Source organism: Crinia signifera, chromosome 5 (assembly GCF_055691185.1).
Source record: "Crinia signifera chromosome 5, ASM5569118v1, whole genome shotgun sequence".
Lineage (NCBI taxonomy): Eukaryota > Metazoa > Chordata > Amphibia > Anura > Myobatrachidae > Crinia > Crinia signifera.
The window spans coordinates 40,962,706-40,984,245 of NC_139221.1; the positions used below are offsets into that span (position 1 = coordinate 40,962,706).

General features: G+C 46.0%; 1 protein-coding gene across 1 annotated transcript; it reads right to left on the minus strand.

Moving 5' to 3' along the window:
• Positions 1-880: 880 nt before the first annotated feature.
• On the minus strand, positions 881-19,774 carry LRRC69 (leucine rich repeat containing 69). Its single transcript, XM_083187076.1, has 8 exons — positions 18,404-19,774; positions 16,869-16,995; positions 13,913-13,985; positions 12,657-12,852; positions 9,434-9,505; positions 8,562-8,663; positions 2,552-2,731; positions 881-1,051 (listed from the first exon to the last, which is right to left on the minus strand). Exons 1-8 carry the CDS (start codon positions 18,578-18,580, stop codon positions 941-943), a joined length of 1,038 nt encoding a protein of 345 aa, XP_083043202.1. The 5' UTR covers positions 18,581-19,774; the 3' UTR covers positions 881-940.
• Positions 19,775-21,540: the final 1,766 nt, after the last annotated feature.

Below are 21,540 nucleotides of genomic sequence, written 5' to 3' on the forward strand. Positions count from 1 at the left end.
CAAACTCTGGGCGTCCCCTATGCAAACTCTGGGCGTCCCCTATGCAAACTCTGGGCGTCCCCTATGCAAACTCTGGGCGTCCCCTATGCAAACTCTGGGCGTCCCTATGCAAACTCTGGGCGTCCCCTATGCAAACTCTGGGCGTCCCCTATGCAAACTCTGGGCGTCCCCTATGCAAACTCTGGGCGTCCCCATGCAAACTCTGGGCGTCCCCATGCAAACTCTGGGCGTCCCCATGCAAATCTGGGCGTCCCCATGCAAACTCTGGGCGTCCCCTATGCAAACTCTGGGCGTCCCCATGCAAACTCTGGGCGTCCCCATGCAAACTCTGGGCGTCCCCATGCAAACTCTGGGCGTCCCCATGCAAACTCTGGGCGTCCCCTATGCAAACTCTGGGCGTCCCCATGCAAACTCTGGGCGTCCCCATGCAAACTCTGGGCGTCCCCCATGCAAACTCTGGGCGTCCCTATGCAAACTCTGGGCGTCCCCATGCAAACTCTGGGCGTCCCCTATGCAAACTCTGGGCGTCCCCATGCAAACTCTGGGCGTCCCTATGCAAACTCTGGGCGTCCTCATGCAAACTCTGGGCGTCCCTATGCAAACTCTGGGCGTCCTCATGCAAACTCTGGGCGTCCCCATGTTAATGCGGCTGTGTGTCAAGGGCTGGCGGCTTGCATCACATGACGTCAGCCACCTGCCCTGTCTCCGTCCCAGGGCTCGCAGTCTCCAATGACTTATATTTGGGAGCCCAGGAGAAATCATTCGATGGTTGCCGATTATCGAATGATTTCTCCTGCTGCGGGCACGTGCGAGGGGAGGTGTTTTCATAACACATCTCCTCACATGGTTGCGAGTGGATATGGTGGATTTGGGGGGGGGGGGGCATTTTTTCGGCAGGGCAGGGACGTTGGGACTCGTGAGCATGAGTCACATGTGTCACTCAATGCACAGCGACCCCAAATACATCGCTGGCACTTTGATTAAAGCACTTATATGAACATAGCAAAACCTTCACAGGTAACAGCTGTAAATTGGTCGAGGTCTTCATTTTCTATAGGTAAGAAAAAGGAGAGAAAAATAAAAATCAGTATATAATTGACAAGTATCATGTGTTGACCAGTCATGTTATACCGCAACAAATAAATATACAAAAATTGTACACAATGATGTGACAACGTTAATGCTCATATACTGTAAAAGGTGCTGTAGTGACATCTACAGGCTATATGTAGGTAGTACATTCAATCAAAAGCATTGAAGAACAATAAAGTTTTATTATATTGTACAGATGTGGCCATACTCGTCCTTGCTGCGATGCAGCATGCTGAAATGTGGCTTGGTTTGTAGCCGGCGACTGCTTCATTAATTACATAGGAATGAAATGCATAGAGTGCACACGTATGGTGATGATAGGTATCAAACCACACGTTAAAATGGGAACGGTATGGCTGAAGAGATTATATGCATTTAATTCCGCATACAAAATCTGGGCAATATTACAGTCATCTTGCATAGACTTACACCAGCCCCATTCTTTTATCCTGTGTACACTGTAAATTGAAGAATACACCTTTGATCTTTCTGGTTAATGTAATCATTACTACAAACAGTCTATCTGGTGCGTCCTGATTCATGTAACAAAGAAACACTGATTAAGGATTGACTTCAGGAACACAGCACCTGATTCAGAGGCGGACAGAACACTGATGTTTGCGCAGTTGAGTGATGTTTGGTTACTGTCCATCTGAGAAGACTAAAGAAAATCCCTGTGGCGCATGCGTTCCCCTGACTGTGTGGTTTGCAAGAGAACAGCCTGCACACAATGGTGTGAGTTGACTGGGAGGTTGCCTGGCTGCAAATGCAGATCAGAAGCCACAGAGGCCACGTTTTGCTGAATAGGGAAACAATGAGGAGCCCATAGGCTGTCACATGTATTAGTGGTGCGCTGTTGGTGGACCGGCCAGAATCACAAAGACATTTGCACTGTCTATGGACACTAATGGCCTGTACACACTGCCAACAGCTGCGGGGACCCGGTGGGGTGACGGCATCGGCATGTTGTACTCTGCAGCATGGGCCTCGTTATCGATGCGCTCCCTTGTCTATACAAGTACAGATGACGGTATGGGTCTTTAATGACCCATGGGAGAGCGCATCATTCATCGTAGAAGACATACACACTGGGCGATATTATGAACAAAATCGCTCAAAAGATCCAAAATGAGCGATATCGTTCATTATACTGCCAAGTAAGTACGCACCATTAGTGGGCATTTCAGTGATTGTACCGTCTGTCGCACACCGGTGCACAAGGAGAAGGCTGCCATTAGCATTGGCATTTACCTCTCCCACGGTTCCGACATTGGCAGATGTTGCACACGCCTCTGAATCAGTTACATAATGTTCTAAGCTGTCACATGTAATTAGTGCAATTTCAGCAATTACAGATAAGGAAACGCTTGTACAGGTAAGCAGTCAATAATAATAACCTGACCCTAAAAGTGTTACATTTATTACGGTCATAGAGTTCCCATAACTTCTATTGCATCACCTTTTTCAGGTCAACAAACTTCACACATTCCAGCCACATATCCAGAAACCAGTTTCCGCACAGAGAACAGATGTTCCTACTGGAAAGCAGAGTCCAGGCATCCGGATAATCCTTGATTTGCTCTCGTAGAAATGAGTCTCTGTTTTGTAGATGGCTCAGGGTGAACCTGGCCGTTATTTCCTGGAAGATACCACACAGTGTTCAGCTGGCCATACATCTACAGAGTGATTGCCAGATCTGGCTGGTTGGTACAGAATCCTGGTGATGGATAAGAGCAAATGACAGTTGACCATTTGCTTTGAAATGCTGGAAAAATGCTAAAAGCTGTCATTCAGATATTACCAGGTTTTTGTTCCAACCAGCCATATCTGATAATCAGCCTGTAGATGTATGGCCAGCTTTACTCAATACAAGCTAGACATTCACAAGAGCAAAGTAACTGTACATAATGTATTATAATTATTTACATCTAGAATATTTCCACATACAGATATTTTACAGAAAAGTGCACAGGAAATATTACACAAATCTGATAAAAATGTGTGATTAGTTAGTTGGTTATAAATGAACACATAAAATAATACAGATTTAATCATTTTAGGTACATCACTGTATGGGAGTCATTAAGGGGTAGATGCATACTTGCCTACCTGACCCTCTCCATGAGGGAGAACATGCTCTGTTCCTGGACTTCCCTGGTAATGTAGGATTGCCATCACCTCTGGTGAAACACCTTTCTTATCAATTACCTAGCTCCCCACAGGTGTCGGCAATCATACATTACCAGGGAAGTCCAGGGACAGAGCATTTTCTCCCTCATGGAGAGGGTCAGGTAGGCAAGTATGGGTAGATATATGAAGCAGTGATAAGGGAGGAGAAGTGATAAAGTGCCTGGTACTTTATCACCGACCAATCAGCTCCTGACTCCCTTTTTAAGCCCAGCCTGTAACTAAATGGTCAGGAGCTGATTGGCCGGTGATAAAGTACTAGGAACTTTATCACTTCTATTCTCTTTTAACTGCTTCATACATCTACCCCACAGTACCGATTGGATGGGGCCGAATTCATCCCTTTGCTGATGGTGGGGGGTCTGCGCATGCACTTGTGTGTATTTGCGAGCGGCTTCGGCGAGTTTCACATTGACTGAGTTGTTCACTCCAGAGAGAGCGGGCTGGGGCGGAGAGGGATCCGTATCAGGGGAACGCTCAGAATTTTATGGGCGTCGCCATGAAAACACTGGGCGTTCCTCTGGGAACGCGGGCGGCCCAATGCCTGTTGTGGGCGGACGGCTGAGGTCACATGACGCCAGCGCCCGTTCCCTCTTCGGCGGACACAGCAGGAAATAAAAGTCAGTGTGAAGGAATGTGATCGAGTACATCCCCGTGCATGGTACAAGGGGATTCGGCGGCAGGGGGAGTTTGGACGATCAGCCTGGCGGTGGGAGGCGTTTCAGTGTTCGCTAAGCAGCGAACGACTGCTGCTTAGCGTGCCTTGCTGAATCAGGCACATAGGCCCTTATTCTGGTTTACTTGCAGAGGCAAATTCCTTCTCAAATGGACAAAACCATGTGCACTGCAGGTGGGGCAGATGTAACTTGTGCAGAGAGAATTAGATTTGGGTGGGGTTTTACTTCAAAGTGAGATCTATATTGCAGTGTAAAAATAAAGCAGTCAGTATTTACCCTGCACAGAAACAAAATAACTCACCCAAATCTAATTCTCACTGCCCATGTTACATCTGCCCCACCTGCAGTGCACATGGTTTTGTCCATTTGAGAAGGAATTTGCCTTTGCGAGTGAACCAGAATAAGGGCCTATATACGGGCAGATTTTCTAAAAACTCCTAAAATGAAAAGTATAGCTGTTGCCTATAGCAACCAACCAATATCTAAATTTCATTCTCCAGACTTTACTAGATACAAGCAAGATATAATTGGATAGGTTTCTATCGGCAACACCTACACCTTTCCATATTAGAAGTTGTAATATATTTCCTGGAGAGATTGAAATCAATATGAATTAATGAACCCAAAATAAATTCATCAGAGACTGTGATACCCCTTTCACACTGCACTTTTAAAACGGTATATTGCCGTTTTTTTTCCCATTTTAAAACGTTTAAGGCTGCAATGTGAAAGTGCCAGAGTTGATTTACTGGTTAAAGTTAACCGGTATTTCAACACGGTTAAAAAGCAGAGTCCTACACGTTTTAAAGCCGGTTTTTTGGCAGTTTGAACAGCTCTATTTCAATGGCTTGAAACGTGTCCCTTGGGGGTTAAACGGGTTGAATGTTTGAATGGTATTAAATGATTTTTAAAATGGTTTTCACCTGCAATGTGAAAGGTCTCAAGGCTCAGACCCGTTTTAAAGTCCCATTTAAGAATACTGTGTCATTACCCATTTCTGCAATGTGAAAGCAGTATGAGTGGTACCAAGGGGATTATATCGCCTCATATTTAGTGACCAAATTGTTTTGCAGAATGTAATATATTCCTATAGATTGTAAACTTGCGAGCAGGGCCCTGTCGGTTTGTGTCTACCCAGTTTGTTTAATCACTGTTGTTTCCAATTGTAAAGCACAACAGAATATTCTGCGTTATATAAGAAACTGTAAACAAATAATAAATAAATAAATTGCTGCAATAACAGTAATTAATCATTGCTGTCAAGGAAGTCAAACTCCAGTCTTTGTAGTGCTAAATCCAAGGATTCAGCCACATTGCTGGGGGTATTTAATAAGGACAATATTTACCCCAGTGCCAAGAGTGCAGCAAATCAGCATGCAAAATTGATCCCAAAAAAGGACAGATGGCGAGGCATGCCCAACATGTGTGTAACAAAGTGCCTTCTTCCCCTCATAGTCTCCAGCACAAATTAGAAGTAGCTGTAAAAATGGTGTGGAGTTTGGTGGGTATCAAGTACCATCGTTTGTTATTTAAAGCAAGGTATTATACAGATTCACAAGATATTTTGTGGGGTTAAGAAGGGAAGTGGGAGGTGGGTTTTGGGAACAAAAACAGAATTATAGATTATGGAAATGTTTCACTTCCGAACCACTGATAGTAGACATAAAAGTTCACCTGAGGTAATTGAGCGTAGTGAGGGGGTTTTGGTCTGAGATCAGAGAAAACCAACAATGTGAGGATATCGGTAATGACATGAGGTGTGAAGGACAACGCAGTTCTGTAGTCACAAGAACGAGTATATAGCAATTTTACCTTTTATGTGGATGACCCTCTCAATGCTACAGTCACACCACAAACAGTGCCTGATTAACCAATAGGATGACTAGGCTGAAGCCTAAGGTGCCAGGTCTTGGGGTGACAGCTAAAGAATAAAGTTAAGACCTCATGCTTGTTAGCTGTCACCTGTCCCAATGTACTGTGGGGGGTGGCAGTTGTTGAATTGACTGCCAGATGGCTGTGCCAATGTAACTTACTGATACAGCCATTACTTTATGTACATTGTGCTACAGCGCCAGCTGTTCAACCTAATGCCAAAGTCTCCTTCCCACGGCACAAGCATCATATCCTACATGCACATGGGCAGTATGACTGGCGAGTCCCTGAGCACCCATAGTCCCATACACGTGTGTTAAGCAGCATTACAAGGGGAGGTACATGTGTATTAGCCTAGGGTACCCGGAACCTTTAGTCAGGCCCTGGCCACAAAACATCACATCCCAGGGGAAACCAAGGATGATTCCATAAAGGGATTAATGGGAAAGAAAAGGTAGAGGTCATGGATGGGGCAAAGCCTATCCAATAATAGGGGAGTAATGTTGACAGCTGGTGCCAAGTATGCTGAGGCTGATTTACAAGGGGCCAATAGTTCACCCCTGACATAAGGAGTCAACAATACGAATGAAGTATTTCATACAGTATGAAATAAGTATAGTAATCAGAGGAGGTTTGTTTTAATTGTACTTACCCCATACTTGCCTACAGTACCTGACCCTCTCCATCAGGGAGAAAATGCTCTGTTCCTGGACTTCCCTGGTAATGTATGATTGCCAGCACCTGTGGGGAGCTAGGTAATGGTGTTTCACCACAGGTGATGGCAATCATACATTACCAGGGAAGTCCAGGAACAGAGCAGTTTCTCCCTCTTGGAGAGGGTCAGGTAGGCAACCCTGACTTATCCTACCTACCTATGTATGAAATGTACAAGTGGCCTCCATCCAGATCTTGTATACAGGTTTCAATCACAGGCACATAGTTTTCTTTATACAGGGAGGCGTATGATTTAGTGGTGGAGACCCCCCAGGTATCTAATAACTGAAGGTCTCCAGAGGAACTGAAATGTGGAAGCCAAAGTTGTTTGCATTTGATATGTAACATACAATTGTAAAGCGTAACGGAACTGTAAATAAATAAAAAAATTAAAAGCAAGGGCTTCGGATTTGGTATGATGTACTTTATTGTCAAAGATCGCGGCGCACGTCCGCCCCTGCGACCATGTCTGCGTCCCTTACCTGCATGCTATTACATCCTGAAACACAAGTCCCTGTTCAGCGCTGTCCCCAGTCATTCTCTGTGGCAAGATGTTCATGACAATTCCCTGGGGCCTAGTCGGTGCCCCAAGCCGGCGCTGATTCCAAGCTGGTCCCCGCCATGACACTTGCAGTCACATGACAAGATTCCTCCAATAATTACTCTGACCAGTGCACTAAATCATGTGATCAAGGTGTGCACAGGTACTTCCTGGGGTTAATTGATGCTACAACTTGCAGCCAATCACAGACAGGCAGGGTGGATATAGGTCAGGCCTCTGGCACTTCCTCCTTGTCTTGAACAACTAGTCTGATCACTGAGTACTCCCCCAAAGTCAGTGTAGGAGGCTCCAGGTTCGCTGTTCCAGAGTCACCTGTGAAGTATACCTGTGATCTGCTGCTGATGATGATTATACCAGAGCTCCCTGGTTAACCATTCACCTGCCAGGTTACCTCCCAGCTAATAACATCTATAGCTTCCAGGAGAAGAGGTCTGAGCTTTCCAGCTTCCACCAGCAGAGATCACTATTGGCTCCCAAGCCATTTACCATCATCGACTCCCTAGTTGACACAGGCATCGACTCTCAAGTCTGTTTACGGCTCCCAGGCCATCCACACCCATCTTGGCTCCCAGGCTGTCCACACCCATCTCGACTCATCGGCCGACCCAGACCCTCTTGGCTCCCAGGCCGTCGACACCTTTTCCCAGCTCCCAGGCTGTCAACATCTCTCTCAGGCTTCCAGGCCGACACCATCAACAGTTCCCAAGACTACTCAGTCCGTGGCTTCCAAACCAAGAGTAAACCACAGACTTTAGTTCACCAGCATTCAGCCACCACTCTCCATTACTCAGTGATTGGCCAGTTAGGTGTGGGAACTCTGACAGAGGGCTGCGACCTGTCTACCGAACGCAGCAAAGTCCAAACCTCCTTGCGGGGGTCCCTGGGGAAAACCATCAGTGGGGTTAGACTCCGCGCCTCTGTCCAGAGTCTCGCCAACTCCCCCCACGTCGCTGTGTCCTCAGTGTCCAGTGCTCTATGAACTGTCCTCATCTCAAGCCTCTCGTGTTCCAGTTTCCCGACCCTTCCACTGGCTCACTGCTGCCACAGCCGGGGATGCCAGATACCCGAGCCCTGACACTTTATAGCCCAATATAGACCCATATACAGACAGTTGCTTCTGGAGATTGAGGAGGGACATCAAGGGGCTTGAAAGTGTTAAAGGACATCATCTGCAAAGAATGATCATTTATACGAATTTTGCCATACAGTGATCCCCCCCCCCCCAATCTGCATTGGCACTAATATGGGCTGCAAGGCATTCAATGCAGAAAGGGAAGATTAGGAGTGAGAACAGGCTCCATTGATGGGTACCATTAGACAATTTAAAATGTGGGGAGCATCGGATATTAGTTAGGACTATAAAAGTGGCCTTTAGAAAAGCGCTGCTTTAAATCTCGTGGCTAAACGGTCAAAGTCTGTGCAATTCCATTTGGCCCAATGTGTATTTCTATGCTCACCTTCAGAGACAGAATCTCTTCATCCTGAATGGCAGACACAGGCTGTTTCTGCAGCAGAGGATTCTCCTCACAGTACAGTTCTTGTAGCGGGACCTGGTGCATCTATAATATACAGTACACATACATTAATGTGAGCCTCTGGGAAAGGAATGATACAGGTTTATTTCTTATTTGTATTTCTGCAGACAACACTCCTATAATATTGCTGTTCTTCGTGTCCTGGGGGCGACATACCTGCTCTTTTGCTCCAGCTGTATCTTATAGGTCCCAGTGGTCTGAGCCCAACCCTAACCCTCCCACCAGCAGCATAACCCTAATGGCAAAATTCTGACAATACTGACAATTATTTTAACAGTGTCGACATCATAACCGTCCACATTGTGGCGCTCCATTGACCCCACAATGTATACCAGTCAGGACTGCTAACTGAGAACCAGTGACATCATGGTGATACTCAAACATGAGGGTAACTGGCGCATAGAGGATTTATGGACTATGGGCCTTATTTTAGTTCACTCTTTCTGACAAAATCCTTCTTACATGGACAAAACCATGTGCACTGCAGGGGGGGCAGATGTAAAATGTGCAGAGAGAATTAGATTTGGGTGGGGTTTTACTTCAAAGTGAGATCTATATTGCAGTGTAAAATTAAAGCAGACAGTATTTACCCTGCACAGAAACAAAATAGCTCACCCAAATCAAATTCTCTCTGCACAGTTTACATCTACCCCCCTGCAGTGCACATGGTTTTGTCCATGTAAGAAGGATTTTGTCAGAAAGAGTGAACTAAAATAAGGCCCTATATTCTTTAGACCTTTTCAGATCCACAACGGATAAACCTTCAATTCACTTCCAGGCGGAGTTATACTCACTCGGGATGGGAATGCCTGGATTTGGTTTCCTGCGACATCTAGAATTCTCAGCTTCCTTAGTCTACACAGTCCCTAATAAGAAATATATTACAGATTAAACAATATATAAAACATACTGCAACCATCATCATCATCATCATCATCATCATCATATACTAATATGTAAGAAGCAGTGTAAATAAATGACAGGTACACTTTCCTATTTTATGCAGGACACTTGCCCAGTTCATGCAGGACACTTGCCCAGTTCATAGAGGACACTTGCCCAGTTTATGCAGGACACTTATCTCGCTTATGAAGGATACTTGCTCAGCGTATTCAGGATACTTGCCCAGTTTATGAAGGACACTTGCCCAGTTTATGCAGGACACTTGCCCAGTTTATACAGGACACTTGCCTAGTTTATGCAAGACACTTATCTCGCTTATGAAGGATACTTGCTCAGCGTATTCAGGATACTTGCCCAGTTTATGCAAGACACTTTCCCAGTTTATGCAGGACACTTGCCCATCTTATGAAGGATACTTGTGAAGTGTATGCAGGACACTTGCCCAGTTTATGAAGGACACTTGCCCAGTTTATGCATAACACTTGCCTAGTTTATGAAGGACACTTGCCCAGTTTATACAGGACACTTGCCCAGCTTATGAAGGATACTTGCTCTGCGTATTCAGGATACTTGCCCAGTTTATGAAGGACACTTGCCCAGTTTATGCAAGACACTTTCCCAGTTAATGCAGGACACTTGCCCATCTTATGAAGGATACTTGTGAAGTGTATGCAGGACACTTGCCCAGATTATGAAGCAAGGCATAGTTTATGTAAGACGCTTATCTCGCTTATGAAGGATACTTGCCCAGTTTATGCAAGACACTTTCCCAGTTTATGCAAGACACTTTCCCAGTTTATGCAGGACACTTGCCCAGCTTATGAAGGATACTTGCTCTGCGTATTCAGGATACTTGCCCAGTTTATGAAGGACACTTGCCCAGTTTATGCAAGACACTTTCCCAGTTTATGCAGGACACTTGCCCATCTTATGAAGGATACTTGTGAAGTGTATGCAGGACACTTGCCCAGTTTATGAAGGACACTTGCCCAGTTTATGAAGGATACTTGCTCTGCGTATTCAGGATACTTGCCCAGTTTAGGAAGGACACTTGCCCAGTTTATGCAAGACACTTTCCCAGTTTATGCAGGACACTTGCCCATCTTATGAAGGATACTTGTGAAGTGTATGCAGGACACTTGCCCAGTTTATGAAGGACACTTGCCCAGTTTATGAAGGACACTTGCCCAGTTTATGAAGGACACTTGCCCAGTTTATGCATGACACTTGCCCAGTTTATTCAGGACACTTGCCCAGTTTATGCATGACACTTGCCCAGTTTATGTAAGACACTTTAACCAGCTTTCTATGTCATGGAAAGAGATTTGCTCACATTATACAGGACTGTTGATCCACATTGGCTATATAAAGGCTAATGCTAATCCAGATTATAAATCCAATTTTTGCCAGTAAAATATTACGAAAATGCTGAATAGTGACAGGTGTAACCTCCTCTGAGCCCTCATTATGCTTATATTCAAATAATATCAATCTTCTCTGAGAACAATATAATTTAGGTTAGAGTGTATGGTAAAATTGCACAATTGAAATTTTGTTTTAAAAAAAGCTGACGCATGCACAGGGGAACAGGAGGTACCAGAGACACCAAGGAGCAGGTACGTTTATCACTACTGCAGCATTGTGATATTTTGGATGAATTCTATCAACACATCATGTCTCCAGAATCGATCCATATATCCTTGCAATGAAAAAATGTTTTATTCTGAAGAGTAGAGATCGATGGCAATTTCTACATTCAGCACTGACAATAGAGGAGAGTACTTGGTATCCTGTGGTTCTAGAAGGCTACTTTAACATAGATTGGAGTCACAGACCAATGGCCTACTTCCGCAAGGGTCATGTGAACAGAATAGGTCATGCACAGTTTCCTGATCATTGGAAAACTGCACATGTGCAGGACGGGTCCAGAGCGCGCACTGTAGGATAGTGAATGCCTCCACCTGATTTACAGACAGAGACATTCTGGGGGGGGGGGGAGGGGGGGAGGTGAATGGCATTGATATAAATGGGGGCATGACACCCCCATTTTCCAGGTGGGGCAAAGCCAGGGACTGTGCTGCTAGGTGAATTTTCCTTGGCGTTGCAAGCTGCTCTACGACGGCCAGCCTGAGTAAGGTCATACTTACAGCAGTCGCAAAGGAGTTGCAATGTTCCTCAAGAACTGCAATTGTATTGTCGTTTTTGGCACTCCCGAATACAAGCAGAAGGTGGTATGCAGGCAGGAGGTGGAATGCAGGCAGGCCCGGCGACAGGGGGGGTCAAAGGGGACAGCTGACTCGGGCCCCGACGATTAGAGGGGCCCCAAATTCAGTCCCACTTAGCCGCCGGGCCACACATCCTTGCACCCAGGCGCCCGGCAATCTCTTGCTGCGGGCGGCTGGCACTTAATTCTCCCTCACCCAAACAAGAATTTTCACGGTGGTGGCGCCGCTGGGACTCTTTTACTTACAGTGCCGGAGCTGCCTGAGGACAGACGGGAGTCGGGACACGCAGCTCCCACAGGCGCCGCTTACACACACTACACTCCCTGCACAAGTCTCCCGGCCGCCGCTTACACACACTGACATGAGCCAGTGCTGCTGTGGAAAGCTGGAAGATGCCCGATTGTCGACACAGTGGACACCAAAAAAGTGCACCGCGTCACCTCGCTGCGCTCACCATACTTTGGGCACTATTCACCATCCACTATTTCATTCTCCTGCCATGCCCTAGTGGATGGTAGGGCATGGAATACCGCCTGTCGGCACATGTCGGGTCAAAAGAAAAGTGAAAAACCCCATGTGTCGACCTTTGAATGTCGACCTCCCCCATGTCGACCTAACCCCATGTCGACCTTCAGTCATGTGGACCTAGTGTTGTCGACCTAGTTGTTGTAGACCTAGCGACCATAACCCATCAGGATCTACACCTGTTCAACCGTCGGCAGTTTTCCAACGGTTAAAAACCATCAACCGTGGATTGCAGAACATTCCATGGACAGCTCTAAGCCCAGGACCTTGTCCCTCGTCTACACAGGACTTTCTTGCGTGGTATAATTGTCATTACACGGTGTGCCATGGCAAGGAAATGAATGTCACTGGAAGTGTTGCTCACCTCTGGAAGCCCAATCAGATTGTTGCGATAAATCCGCAGCTCCGTCAGATTGGTCAGATAGCCCATCTGCTCTGGTAACGTCTCCAGCTGGTTGTTTGCTAGGTGCAGCTCACTCAGGTTTTGCAGGGAGCACAATTCTTTTGGGATGTCTTGTAGACAATTATGGTTCAAACTAAGTTTTTCAAGAAGTTGCAACCTAAGTACACACATAGACATTCAAGTCCAGAAGTAGGATAAAGCATACAGTATTCAATTTCAGGGACAGATACCTACCTATGTGTCAAGGTAGGTAAGTATCTCTATGGATGGGCTGTGGGTGTAATAAAGTTATACTTTTACTGTGTGTGTTTTTATTTCACAATTTGTACTGGTGTGGAACTACAAGTTCCAGCGGGCCCTTTAATGCCCCCCATGCTTGGACTTGTGGTTCTCCAAGTCCCTGCATTCGGTGCAGGCTTGCTGGGACTCATAGTTCCACAGCAATACACAATAGTTATTTCTATTTTTACACATTTATCAGCCCGATGCTCACCGCCCAAGGGGCATCAGGGACAGCCCCGGGCTTCAGTCTGGGCAGGTAAATTCTGGAAGGGGGGTCCCCACTTCCGCAGCATCCCTGCCCAGGCTGACCGGTCAGGGGATAAATGCTTTGGCTGGGGTCCAAGTATAAAAAGTCTCTCCCCAGCTGTGGCATTACCCTGCTGGCTGGTTGGGCCTGGTGCTACTTGTTTTGTCCCCGCCGTGTTTTGGAAACCAGGACCGGCCCTGGTTTAAAAAAAATCCAGGGGACCCCCTAGTCGGTTAGCCTCATGATTTTTTAAAACTAGGACAGGACCTTTGAGCCTGGGGCTGATTATGCGCAAGAGGAGGGACCCCACGCTGTTTGTTCTTTTTACTCAAAAACGCACATTACCATGTCTCCAAAATCCCACATGTCTGCAAAATTGCACATTTTCATGACTAAAATTCGCACTATATGGCACTTTTTACCCGCAAATTCACATTCCATTAAATAGTCTAATTCTTCCCCCAAAAATAGCGAATTTGAAAAATGCAATAAGGTGCGATTTCGGAACCTTACTAAAAATCGCATCCCATTAAATGTCACCCAATATGTCTGAATCAGACATGGAAGCATGTAATGTATACATAAATAGATTTTTATACTATCAATATTAAAATGTAGTGAGGTCATAATTTCATTGTTAATACATAGAAGGTTATATTGCTGTGACGCAGTTACTTATCGTTCTTACTTGCGAATGTCTGAGGGAAGATGTTCTAGGCGGTTGTTGTTCAAGTTCAGAGAGATCAGATTTTCTAATCCACCTTGAAAATAACACAAACACAGGCTGGATTAAAGGTTCCAGATGCCCTAGGCTTGTACACATGTAGCGCCCCTTGTAATGTTGTTAAACACACATGTAAGGGCACTCAGGGACTCGCCAGTCATACTGCCCATGTGCATGTAACAAAAGTTGGTACTCTTTACTTAGAACGGCGCCCGCGATCATGATCGCAGGCATCGCGTTCAAAAAAAAAATCGCATCCATCGCGTCGCGTGCACTAAATAAACGCATGCGACGCGATGCTCGCGATGCCCGCGATTTGCCATAGGGACCAATGTTAAATGTCCAAATTGACTTCAATTTAATGTTCAATGCCTCAATGGACGCGATTTTCCCATAGGAAACCATGTTAAATATGTCACAAAGTGAAAATAGGCACCCTGAAGTGTTAAATGGCCCCCACAATTTTTAACGCCACCCCACGATCAACGTGAACCCGAAGCGTGGCGAGCGCAGCGAGCCCGCGAGGGGTGGCGGTACGCGTCCTACGACCTTTTCATACCCCTACTATCCACGTCGGCGTGGAGTTGAGAATAGAATAGTGTGGCGAGCGTAGCGAGCCACCGAGCCCGAAGCGTGGCGAGCGCAGCGTGCCCCGCGAGGGGACGCGGATACCTTCACAGGTAAACGCGTCCGTTCGCGGGCTTCACAGATATCCGCATCCGCTCGCCACGCTTCGGGCTCAGTGGCTCGCCACACTATTCTATTCTTAACTCCACGCTGACGTGGATAGTAGGGGTATGAAAAGGTCGTAGGACGCGTACCGCCGCCCCTCGCGGGCTCGCTTCGCTCGACACGCTTCGGGTTCACGTTGATCGTGGGGTGGCGTTAAAAATTGTGGGGGCCATTTAACACTTCAGGGTGCCTATTTGCCCTCTGTGGCCCATTTAACATGGTTTCCTATGGGAAAATCGCGTCCATTGAGGCATTGAACATGAAATTGAAGTCAATTTGGATATTTAAAATTGGTCCCTATGGCAAATCGCGGGCATCGCGTTGCATGCGTTTATTTAGTGCATGCGATGCCCGCGATTACCGCGACGGGCGCCGTACTAGGTAAAGAGTACCCAAAAGTTATACAACTCAGCATCTAATGCTTGTGGCTGGTGAAGGAGACTTTGGCCTTCACCGCAGTGCTTCATGCCGCATGCCCAATCTCAGAGAGTCAGCCAGAATGTCAACAACTATGGATAGAGGCCCATACTTAAGGGGTGTGGCCAGCCACCAGAGAGGTGTCTGCTTGTAGCAGACATCTCCTGCTGCATTACCATATACAGCTGTAACTGATGCCTCCAAGGAAGCAGCAGTGATCGCAACTCCAACCAAATCTTAATTCACCCCAAAATCTGTTCCAAACAGCAGCAGTCTGTTAGTCACTGTCAGTCTGCTGCCGTCCTGATCCCTAATACCCCTTTCACACCAGCCTTAATTCCCGGGTTGAGTCCAGGAACAACCCGGTACTAGCGCTGATGTGAAAGGTTCCAGGGACAAATTACCGGGCTAATTTGCCAGCAATCCAACCCTGCTAGGTAGCAGGGTTGTTCCCGGGTTCAACCCGGGGACCTGGCTGGTGTGAATGGGGTAGGGTATATTTACCCGGGTTGCCCGTCCTTGGTGTCCCGTCCGGCAGGGAATTGATGCAGGCGGCGGGCGCAAATGATGGGACAGGCAGTGGATGATGATGACGCAGCTCTCCGGTGGCAGTGAGGGTGCCGGAGAGCTACGTCATCTTCATCCGCCGCCTGTCCCGTCATTTGCGCCACCGCCTGTGTGGATCCCCGGCCTGCACAGAGGACCAGCAACCGGGGTGAGTATTCTCACCACCTCCTGCCCACCTCCGCCGCCATCCCGCCGACTGCCCGACGCCATCCCGCCGACTGCCCGCCTCCTCCCGGCCTCCTTCCCGCCCCCTTCACACACCAGAAAATGCAGGGACTTTTCTGGTGTGAATGGGTCCAAACCCGGGAATGTCTCTGCTTGTCCCAGGAACTGAATTCCCGGGTTTGTCCCTGCATTTCTTGTGTGAAAGGGGTATAAGTCACTGGACACGTTCTAGAAAACGCAGACTGGGTTCCTGTGTATGCGCAATATACCAATAACTGGCCTATCAGGAAACAACTCGAACCACATAGGAATAGCCTTCCAGGAGCATTTCTGTCTCAGAAGCATCAAATATATTTTATTAATCCATAGTATTGTACAAAATGGAGGAAATACAGAAGAATTCATCCTTTGCACTCATCAGCTCAGCTCTCTTGCAATAGTATCAGTGTAATAGCTTTAAATACAGAGTGTTACCAAAGTTATACCAAATTAATTAACCATTAATAAAAAAAGAATTTCAAAATCTCTACTGATCTGGGGAGAAAACAATTAACACCGGGGAGCTTTGGGAACATCGGAAAACAAGGAAATTAAAGGGTACTTTGTCATTAACATATCGATGGCTGCATGGGCCAGACATTTGATGTCACATGACATAAGCGCCCGTCCCCATTTTGGCCACCTCAGTCCAGGATAACAGTAAGTATGCACTTACTTTTATGCAAGGATGGAGGATAAATCATTAATGCACATGGGATTTTGCTATAAGCAACCAATCAGAATCTACTTATTTATTGAGCACCTTCTAGAATCTAGATCTAGAAGATAATAGATAGTTACTGATTGGCTGCCCATATCCCATCTGAAATAGAACTCCCATCTTCGTAAATGTCCCCCTTTGACTCCTATGCAAACCAGGTTGAAAGACGGATCTGGGGAATTGTTATTAGACATTTTACTTAAACAACAAGGGACAAGTCAGTCATTAACCCTATATAAAGCTCTATAAATGTTCTATCTACTGTATATAAGCACTTACTGAATACATCCGCTGGTATTTCACTGATCTTGTTCCCAAACATGTGCAGGGTCTGCAGGGAATGTAGGTGCTTCAGTTCTTCTGGGACTTTCATAAAGTTGTTGTTTCCCAAGTTTAAGACTGTCAGCTGTAAGTATTGTGTTGGGGTTATAAAGAGGGTTATACAGACACTCCTAAAAACATACATTTGGCCTTAATTTATTCAAAAGTTGGCCACACAATGCGGCGAAGTCACTGACGATCCCCCCTAGACTTTCCCAGGATCGCATACGATATATTGCATGCAGTTCTTTTGCATTCGATGTATCGCATGCGATCCCAGCCAAGCCAAACTGGCTCAGAAGTAATCCAAGACATTGCTTGTACAGCCAGTGCAACTCGCAGCCTCTGGTGCGATGCGCAAGGGACTGCACATCATTCACCTGCAATTTGGGCTCTTTTCCTCCGATTGATCACCGCACTAGCATGGAAAAAAAAATTGCATGTGAATTACCTAGTGTATGGGGGCCTTTAGAGTTGGAGAAGCACATGAGTGCAATGGGTGCCGGATGGCTGACAGACAGTCATTACACCGACATTGGAATTCCAACTGTTAAAACCCCGACAAATGGGATCCCGATGGCCACCGTGTATTCTCCCTCATGGGGGTCCACGACCCCCATAGAGGGATAATAGAATAGGTGGTGAGCGTAGCGAGCCACTGTGCTCGCAGCGTGGTGAGTGCAGCGAGCCCGCAAGGGGCTTTGTTGTGCTCCCCCGCTGTCTGAGTCCGGGCAGTCAGGATTCCGACTGTCGGTGTGCTATACCACACCCATACCCTCCAACATGACCCATTCCATTAGGTAAAAAAATGCTCTGTTCCTGGACTTCCCTGCCAGTGGCAGTTACAGAGGTTGGACTCCAGTCTCCAGCACAGTCCAAAATTCAAAGAGGGGGGTCACATCAACTGCCAGTGAGTCCAGGGCAGTGATGTTTGGGGTGGCAGTAGGTGTGGCTCCCCTTTTTGAATTTTGAACTGTGCTGCAGCCCCACCTCTGCAACTGCCACTGGCAGGGAGTCCAGAAACAGAGCATTTTGTACCTAATGGAATGGGCCATGTTGGAGGGTATGCACACCCAGTACAATATAATGCCAGCAGCAGGCAACAGCCTATTATCCCTGTTGCTGAATAATTGCTGTTTTGAGGCACATGCAGAGTAATATACAGTAGTACCAGCAGCTGCCAATAGCCTATAGCCCCCTTATTATTGGGTAACTAGTGTGGTATATAGCTAGGACGCATCGGTATATTACATGCAGCTGGCAATAGCCTATAACACCCTCGTTGCTGGGTAAGGAGTGTGGTACACCTAGGGCACATACAGTAGGTATATTGCATGCAGATGGCATGGGTAAGTAGTGTGGTACACCAGGACACATAAGTATATTACATGCAGCTGGAAATAGCCTATAATCCCTTATTGCTGGGTAAGTAGTGTGGTACCCCCCAGGGCACATCAGTACATTATAGCACCACCACTCCCTGCCCCCCTTACGTTGCTCAGTGCTGCCACCTGTTCAGGGAGCTGGCACAGCGCGTTGTTCTTCAGCTGTAGGGCAGTTAGCAGGGTGAGCTGGCCCACTGCCCCGGGCACCCGCTGCAGCTTCTTCCCGTTTAGGTTCAGTCTCCTGGCATTACCCCGGATAGCCCGCAGTACTAGCGCATCAGCCATGTGCCCAGGGATAACACACCGGGCAGGACGAGGACGCCGATCCGGTCACCATAACGACAGGGGCAGGGTGCGTAATGCGCAGGAGCAGACATCTCAACTACTGGCATATGCCCTTCTTTGTCTCCGTGCTGCAAACGTACACTTACTGCATTGTTTGCTTTAATTGATTTCTGTGAACGAAATAGCATTTGTTATTAGCAAAGCATAGCATACGTGTTACTTTTTAAGTATCTGCAACAGAGTCTCTGTAATCGCAATTCATGCAATCCCTGCCTGGAGATATTGATTTAAAGTGCGAGTTTACAGAAATGTTTCAGATTATGTATATTATCTTCTCTAGAATGTGCTAGATAACTGATAAATAGAATCTAACTGGTTGCTATAGCCAAAATCTCCACTTCTGTAAATAAACCCACACTTTAGTAAATATAACCCCTGGTCTCTAACAGGGTGACCCCAGGCAGCAAATCAGAATGAAAGAGTTGCATTGTGATTGGCTAACAGACTGTCGATGCATTCATATACGCCTTTCACGACAAAGTCATACCTTCCAACTGTACCGATTACAGCAAGACATTCCCATTATTTGGAGACTGTTCTGCTGTCCCTCCCAGTCCCACTGCTAGGGTTACCACCTTTGGGTTAACAGATTCTCGGACAGTGGCCCGCCTCTTCACCCTCCCACAGGGTTAATACTACATAGATTTTCTATAGGTTTTAGTGCCTGCATTCTGGGATACTAAAAACATTTGTTCGCCACACCTCACTCAGCGTCACAAAGATGTGGTCTGTATTTTAGCCAGTAGTCAGTGGTTTTTGCACCAATGGCGGAACGTTATTTGATGTTTTACCAATGTTAAGAGAGACATGTCAGTGTGTTGGGCACTTCTGTCTACCAGCCTCTATAGCCTGCATCATAGCCTATGGTTACAGACACTCCACTCTAATACCCTTTTCAAACTGCACCTCGACTTTGTCGTAATGACCCGTGTCAAGGTGCAGTTTGAAAGCACCAAACCTTATAACCTGGGTCGAGCAACCCGACAATTTGACCTGGATTATAAGAAGGGTTATTTGGTTGACTTTTCAGTGACCCCTCTACCCATTCCGGCATGATGGTGACAATTGGGAACAGAAAGGTACCAGTGAAGCTACCTGCAGTACCAGAGGGGACATTGGCACTACTTTTCACATGTGTGTCCAGTAAACCATTGTTGCTTAAAAAAAGTTGAAAAAATAAATGTTTTTTTTTAACAACAATTGTGTAACACTATTATGATGCTCAGTGTATGGTGACAGCCACTAGATGCTGTGTGTTGTGTAGAGGTCATTAGGATCCTTTCTGTGTTGGTTACTGTGTAGGCCTCCATATTGCATTGGTTACCCGTGTTTGGTGTTCCAGGACTAATTCAAATGTATGGTTGATGTAATAGGCAAAACCATTGCTTGCAGCTTTCAGCAAGCTACCAGGATGCTTGCTGTTTTTCTCACTGGGATGCTCTCTGTGTCATGTGGCAGTCACAAGGATGCTCACTGTATTATTATTATGTTAGTAGTGTATTATTAGTGTGCTGTATTATGTTAGAAGTGGTCCCTTCTGTAGTTGCTTTTATCCTGTCCACATACAGATTTTTTTCTCCAGGGTAATGGGTCCCTTTCATCTACAGATTGATTGTCAGATTGGGCTGGTTGGAACAAAATCCTGGTAATGGATGAGAGCAAATGACCATTGACCATTTGCTTTGAAATGCTGGAAAACTGCCAAAAACTGTCATACAGATATTACCAGGTTTTTGCTCCAACCAGCCCAATCTGACAATCGATCTGTAGATATATGGCCACCTTTACTTAAAGTACCCAGTCTGCAGAAGTGCAATCCCCTTGTTATCCCTTTAGGGGAAATGTAGGCTTTAGCCGATTTGAACTATATTTGAACTAGGTCTGATTTGGCCTATAGCCAAATAAATTGTATGTGATCGAGTAAAAACAGATTGTCCCTGCACAGACTATTTGTACTTGCAAAACTGACCTCATGAGGCCACATATTCATATCACAAGCCCCATAACACTGTGCGATTTTGACTATATAATAAAAATTGTAACAAAAGTTAATCCAAAATCATACCGTGTGTATGCCCCTTTAGGTTATAGATGTCATGCTGAGGTCCGGCTCCTCGAAATTGTTCACATCTGAATACCAAATTTTGGTAAAAGGCTAAATGTTATTAGGGATACATTGCTTGCACCACACTCAGCATACGATAATGCAATGTACAGTATCATTACACCACGCTTGCAACGACAAGCCACCATCCCATTGGACGTGCAACACATCAGATGGGAAGAGAAGATGATGGAGAAAGAGGTGGCCCCTTTTGTGGTCTATCTTTAACACATAAAAATTCCAAAAAATAAAATGGATGTTTGATTCTGGACCCCACCATTGCTAGGGTTCCGGATTAAAGGGTCAACGGTGTCTAGATAGTCAGTGGGTCGACACCAAAAAAAAAAAAAAAATTGAAATGCACAAGGCCGACAGTGGCAAAAGGTAGACACAATGGTCAATACATTAAAAGGTTAACATGCATTTTTCTAAAAAAAATTGTCGGTGTCGACACATGAGCTTGTGGAAAATCATGAAAAAAAACCCTCAAGTTGACCTTTTCATGTGTTATCCATCGCCATGTCGACTATTATCCGTATACTCATTACTACATCTCATATTTAAATGGCTGGAGAAGTATCGTGGCAAGATCTGGCAAGTGCAAGTTTTGATTTTTTTTCCCTTTCTTTTTAAATCCAACTTCTGTGGAATTATTTTAATGATTACAACACATCCAGACTTAAAACAGGTATATCTACTAAAACTTCTCAAAATGAAAAGAGGTCATGTAATTGCAACCAATAAAATTCTGTCTATTTATCAATTGCATCCTAAAAAACGATAGACAGGATCTAAA

Excerpts from the sequence above, each read along its gene's own strand:
- LRRC69 (XM_083187076.1), bottom strand. The coding sequence starts at position 18,580 with ATGGCTGATGCGCTAGTACTGCGGGCTATCCGGGGTAATGCCAGGAGA. Across the intron at positions 8,664-9,433 it reads TCCAGGCATTCCCATCCCGA|ATGCACCAGGTCCCGCTACA; the intron begins GTGAGTATAACT and ends TGTATATTATAG. Across the intron at positions 1,052-2,551 it reads AGTTTGTTGACCTGAAAAAG|AAAATGAAGACCTCGACCAA; the intron begins GTGATGCAATAG and ends TCTTACCTATAG.